At 39.4% G+C, this 6,566-nt stretch overlaps 1 protein-coding gene across 1 annotated transcript in view; it reads left to right on the top strand.

Moving 5' to 3' along the window:
* Positions 1-733: 733 nt before the first annotated feature.
* LOC137276861 (advillin-like) overlaps positions 734-6,566 on the top strand; it is a 32,102-nt gene continuing 26,269 nt past the window's right edge. The window contains exons 1-2 of the mRNA XM_067808507.1: positions 734-885; positions 3,575-3,649. Coding sequence (XP_067664608.1) covers positions 799-885; positions 3,575-3,649 — 162 coding nt within the window. The 5' untranslated portion in view covers positions 734-798. The remainder of the gene's footprint in view (positions 886-3,574; positions 3,650-6,566) is intronic.

Raw genomic sequence — 6,566 nt, 5'->3', positions numbered from 1 at the left:
GTGACAGTGACAGTACATCACTGCGTATCCCATTACCATATGCATTCAGGTGCGTAAAGGGAGGTCATTACTGGGGTCGGTAAGTAGATGGTTTCCACGCTGTAGTTATCTGTATGACGATGACCTGTATTGTGCCAGCAACACCAGGACGCGACATCGTCTACGACAGGGGCAAGGTATCAAAAAGGTTAGGATACATCACCAACAGACACAAATATCCATAGTCTTGGGATACACAATTAATCGACAAATGGAGACAAAGCTATCATTGAAAATTAGGTTACACCATTACTAGCACAGACTTTGTCAAACGTATCTGCAGGGTTACATACTCCTATGCACCCACATACAGGCAAAGCAATGAGTATACCACATGGGGTATTAGTATTAACCTACAGTGGGGACAAAATTACGTGTTACGGTATATGGCCTGTTGTGTAAGGTGAAAGTAAAGCTATCTGCAGAGTTCAGTACCCAAAGTCTACAGTGAGGGGAAAGTCATCTACATCATACGGTATAATGCGTGCAGTCTCTGATGAAGGTAAAACTGCCTACACGTTATAGCGCTCTATGCGTAGTCGACGTTGAGGGTGAACCAATGTTGGGGAACACAGTGAGAGTTTACAGTGAGAGTCAGTAGTGGTTACGATCGAGGTTGTATGACAGGTTCCGCTTATGATCGTCTTGTGATCACGCAGTATGTATATCTGATGTCGTTTTTTCCCAGATTATCCCCGTAACCAGACTACTCGCGCTTCCTGTCGGTCACGTCTCTCCTCGAGACGCGTGGGCTCTGCAATGAGCGGATCTGGACTTGGGGCAGCCATCGACGCCTTTAGCGAGGTGTCCCTGGACATACCCGGACTCTTTATCTGGAAACTCGAGGTAAATACATTTATTACTTATCTAGAGGGGTCCCACATTCACTGAACTTCAGTATCTAGTCATCACTTTTCTAGATATTCACTGAACTTCAGCAGTGTCTCATAACGTTTCGAGAAGGTCCCCACGTTCACTGAACTTTATTAAAACATTAGACGCCATGTCTGTACATGTATAATCATGACATCGTACCGTGTCAGCGCCTAATTTCCCTGAAGTGATTAGGTACTCCCCCGTAATTAATAAATGATAAATATGATCGGGAATTCAGTAAAGGTATTTCAGGTCTGTCGTTAGTGCACTGATGTTCTTCAGTAATATTCAAACTCGGTCAATGGGTGTTTGTCAAGATGTCATTAAATGTACCAGGCGATGCACTCCGATCTAATTACTGTCGTTGGTGCATCAAAGCCACAAATTGGTCTATCAATCTTAATATCTTCTGATTCGTAGGATTCAATAGACATTTTTAAATTCAAATCAGCATTCGTTTTGTTTTAGGAAAGAGTATTGTTGTGAGCTCAAGTTGATTGGATGGGCCTTTGTGTCCTCTGGAAACGATAAGGATTAATGAATTTACAAGTACACGTCATGTCTCAAGACTTCTGGGTGATGAAGGACTGATTACCATTCATTTCTCCTTATCAACTAAAGACATGCTAATTTATGTTCACTTCAATAGCGGATGTGTGTGAAGAATTTTCTATTCTATTAACTCTGAGTCTACTCTCTTCCCAATTAAAGAAAACTCTGCCTTTATCCGATCCTATTCTGGCGATATCATCTGCATTCGATGGCGTCAGGACTCTGATGTACACTTGATGACTTCACAGACGTAAAGTCCCACCCCACAACGGCACATTCATGAGTTGGGCACTCATCCACTAACGACAACATCGTTCTGTAGTTCAGACAAAGGTTTCATGTTGCTTTTTTAGACTCTCGAGTCCGCACAAGAGACGAGAAGACGAATGTATAAAGGGGACAACTTTCTTATGCACTTGAATGCGATTTGCTGGAAGATTTGCGACCAAGCAAACTGTCTTCATCGTCCTTACGCACAGTCCCTTTTTATGAGGACTATGCATAATTTCTATACACTGATGGCTAGAAATATACAATGGATTCTAGGAGACCATCTTGCCATGCACTGAATACAGTAACAGCAAGAACAGGTTTCATTATCTGGACAGTACGCTCTTCTTTCTCACAATGTATGGTTGGTGAAGACAAGGTGATCAGCTCCTTCCTGCATTGGTCTTCTGTGACAAACCTGCATTTTTTATCAGGCCTCATACGTCTAGTGACGGCAAAGAAAGATGCCGCGTGATCCTGGCGGTGGTGTTTTCTTTATAGATTAGTTTTCAGATAAAATTCAAGTGTGGTAAGCATTGCCGATGTCGTGAGATTAGATTCCTGGTTTTTCGTTTTTGATCGCAAAGGGAATTGGAAGAGGATTGTTTCGCTCAGGGCGATATCTAAGTATCCAGCCTGGTATTAAGGCTGAGTGTGATGGAAACAGCCAGTCCATGTTTTACGCCACATTCAGTAATATTCCGGTTATGTAATATTAACGGTCTGTAAATAATATGAACACCGGCCCTGTGGTAGGCAACTGTGCGATCAGCTTATGATGCTGGGGACACAATCTGTCCATAAGTGTCCACGATGAGACATTAAGCAATATGTTGCTGAGAGTTTGTGTACTCATTAAGTTGCAGGTGTTTTATAGCTTACATAAATGAAGAAGTTATACCAATTTCGCTGTCTGGTTGTATCTCTTGCGATGGTGGAATTGTGACTCTCTGAATTCCAGACATCGATTCCCCGACCGATAATCAGATTTGCTTCCGCAGACCAGAGCATTCTGACTGTATGGTGTTAGGCATAGGGAACCTGTTGGAGGAGGTAATTCTCACCAGATGGCGCCCGTCGACAGGTGCATAGATTTAAGACATTGATTCTCAGACATTTCTCATGTTGTTAAACCTCAAACTTTTGAACAATATTGATATCATGAATATTTCTATTGAGAGTCATTGACCATGCGTTAGTTGATCATTCAGATCCAGTTTGTTTCATGCCGGTTTAAATATTGCTTAATGAACAAAAAATGTTTAGAATTCTTTGTGATATTAAAAATGTGTTTAAGGCTTAACTGTTCAGAACCAGCTTATCCTTGCAGCTGATACCAGGTCACCATATCATATTCGAGTTGTCAGGCTCAGAGACTTGGTAGATACATGCCATCATATGTCAATATTGCTGTGATCGATGCTTATGATGTCAATCACTGGATTGTCCAGTTTTGGCTCACAAACCGCCGTTACAATGATGTAAACTTGCTGACAGTGGCGTGAAGCAAGTAACAAACGTCGATTAGTACATTCATTGCCGTTTAGTTGTTTATCCTAGTCAAGTGGGCATGTCGGAAGAACTTAGAGTGACATAATCGACATGGTGGCGGTAAAAACAGAAAGGACAATGCGTTTAAGGGTCTCGTGCCTCACATTTGTCTATGCCAGGCACCACGTCAGTATACCCACATTCTAAAGATAAACTGGACGGGTTCCAGTGTATTGAGGGCTGACGTCACGTCGAAGTATCTTTTTAAAAAAATAAAATCCACTACATAACGCAGAGTGGATCCCGAGTTCCGACTGTTTCTAAAGGCACATTTTCTCTGTTTAAGGGTCGGCGCTTACATCTGGTAGAAGCAAACGACCACGGATTTCTCCTGGAGGGAACGGCCTACATTGTACTACAGGTCGGTAGCTTTAAATTTCTTCCTCTTCCTTGTGCACCAGGTGAGGTGACCGATTCTTCCATACACCAGGGGGTAGATGCGTAGAACAATTCCTTCTTACAGTGTACTACAGATGGGTAGAACGAGTCATTCCTACAATGTACTACAGATGGGTAGAACGAGTCATCCCTACACTGTACTACATATCTTTGTGAGTAGAGCGATTGTTCCTTACAATATATTACAGATGGATAAAACGAGTCATCGTGCATACGTATCTTAATGAGTAGAACGAGTCGTCACTACAATATACTACATATCTTAATGAGTAGAAGGGGTGTTCCTTCCAATTCGGCAGGAAGCATTAGACATGAACCGTCTGTTGTACATTTAGGCCAGGAGCATTAGCCACAAACAGTAGGTAACATTGGAAAAAAGTAGTAGAAAGCTGAATTTTTCAGGTAAGTTTCAGAACATCATTGCATGTGCAAAGTACAAAGTTCTGGAAATTCTACCTTGTGACATTTTCAAGATGGTCGCCAATTTCAAGATGGCCGCCAAAATCATCAAAATGATTATACACACAGATATTTTGTCAATAATTACGTCATGATGCACAGGTTGGCATTCAGCAACTCTCCGTCATTGTGTTGTGTTTTATGTTGTTCTGTCAGTTTTCAACTCTTACTTCAATAAAGTTCACATCTTATCTATGTTATTTGTTCCGTAAAGTCATTGAATTGTTTCAAAATCAAAATTTACATAAATGTTTTGGAAAAATCATGACGAAATCCATAATTTCCCATCCCACCGGTGACATTGTTTTTCTCAGAGAAATGCACTTCCTGTACTGCTTACCAGACAACATATCGTATATGCTTATCACCTCCACATGGATTCAATGGTAATTTTTTTCAAGAAAAAAGTAAAAGCATCTATCTTGAGAGGGTAGTAATTCTGTTCATCAATAACAGTTGTAAATGTATTAAGTCAGCCATAGTAGACATTTTAATAAATTTGACCAAAAGCACAAGCATCAAATGTGTTTTTATCATGCCATTTTTTATTGCCTTATGTATGTGTAATGTTAAAAGTAATATATCTAGATTCCGTGTGAGATGAGCTTTCATTTGATATATCACATGACGTAATTACTGACAGGATGTCCGTGTGCATAATCATTTTAATGATTTTGGCTGCCATCTTGAAAATGTCACAAGGTAGAATTTCCAGAACTTTGTACTTTGCACATGGCAATGATGTTCTGAAGCTTTCCTGAAAAATTCAGCTTTCTACTACTTTTTTCCAATGTTACCTACTGTTTGTGGCTAATGCTCCTGGCCTAAATGTACAACAGACGGGTAGAACGAGTCTTAATGAGTAGGACGAGTCATCCCTACAATGTATTACATCTGTTAATTAGTAGAATGAACGCTCCTTACAATGTACTACAGATCAAGATGGGCAAAATGGACTTGCGATCTAGATTACCTAAAATGTGTCTTAAACGACAAGAATCTTTTGGTAATATTACTTTTGATTGGAATTAGATTTTTATCACTTATAGAACTGGTTTGAAAAATGTTAAACTAGATGTACTTGATTTCCAGTACAAGTTTTTACACGGTATTATCTATACTAAGATGAACTACATGTATTTACATTGAAGAGAGTATTTGTTATGTTTATTGGGAATGTACAGTAACACAAACATTCTGGAATGAACTTGGAGTCTGGATGAATGATCTACTGAGAATCCACTTATAATAACAAAATAGGTTGTTTGGTTTGGAACATTATACACAGACAGATAATTAAACCATATTATCCTTACTGTATCCATTCATGTGGGATTAACCAATACACTCCAAAACGTCATGGTTCATGTATATTTTCAGAGAAATTTTCAATGTAGAAAAGTTCATTGCGATAAAAAAAATCTCTACAATGTACAATGTCTTCAAAGTCATTACAGAAAGTGGAGATCTATATTCCCAACTTAACAAGGAAATATGAATCTATATTCAGTCAATCTTTTATGTGAAAATGTTAATTTTGTGTATTTTAGAACTCTATCTACCAAACTGTAAAATGTGAACTGGTGTCTCAATGATGTACCCTTGGGAACAATAAAAGCAGTATATAAAAAGATGGGAATTGAGTGCTCGTTTCAATATACTTTCAGAACCTGGTTCTCCGTATGTTGTACTACATTTTAGTAGTTCGGGTTATCCCTAGTCCCTAAACATACATGTCGGTTGAGAAACTTTATTCCGAAATCTGCTGTCACGAGAAACATTTAGTCAACGCCTGTTACTGTAAACGGTTATAATAGATGTTAGCTCTATAAACAAAGATGTGATGTGTATCATTTGATATCTGTTATAGGCATTTTTCAAGGCACATTTACTTTTAAAATGTATTTCCATATGCTCAAATATGCCGTTAATCTATCTCACTGTCAAATCTGCACTAAGACGCAGGGTAACACGTCAGGCTTTAATAATAACGGATAATGTCCCTTCTTGAGAACCCATTGCTTGTACAATGGGTGTATTATCGTTATTGTTGCCCGAAGCACAAAGTGGCATTCACGGTCGTTCCAGAGCGAGTAGCTTTGTGGCAAATCCTGAGAGATCCCTCAAAGCCGATGATTGTCCACTTTAGTACCTCGCTTCATGTTTCTCTACACCCTAGATGGTATATCAAAGCTTCCATCAATATCCGATCAGGGTATGGTTCCAACCGATACTGACATAAACTGCTGAGGGAGCTTAAATTATCTAAATTCCTGTTGATATATTAGATTCTTCTCTTCTCTGTTCAGGCTGTTTCGGAATGTCCTCGTCGTGCGTCATCAGATAACAATATGAGAAAATGCAATGACACAATAGTTTCTTTATACATCGAAATGTAATTGAACTCAGACCGTCTCAAA

The sequence above is a fragment of the Haliotis asinina genome, chromosome 3 (assembly GCF_037392515.1).
Source record: "Haliotis asinina isolate JCU_RB_2024 chromosome 3, JCU_Hal_asi_v2, whole genome shotgun sequence".
NCBI lineage: Eukaryota > Metazoa > Mollusca > Gastropoda > Lepetellida > Haliotidae > Haliotis > Haliotis asinina.
The sequence above is the reverse complement of the archived record's forward strand: the minus strand, read 5'-3'. Positions and strand labels throughout refer to the sequence as shown.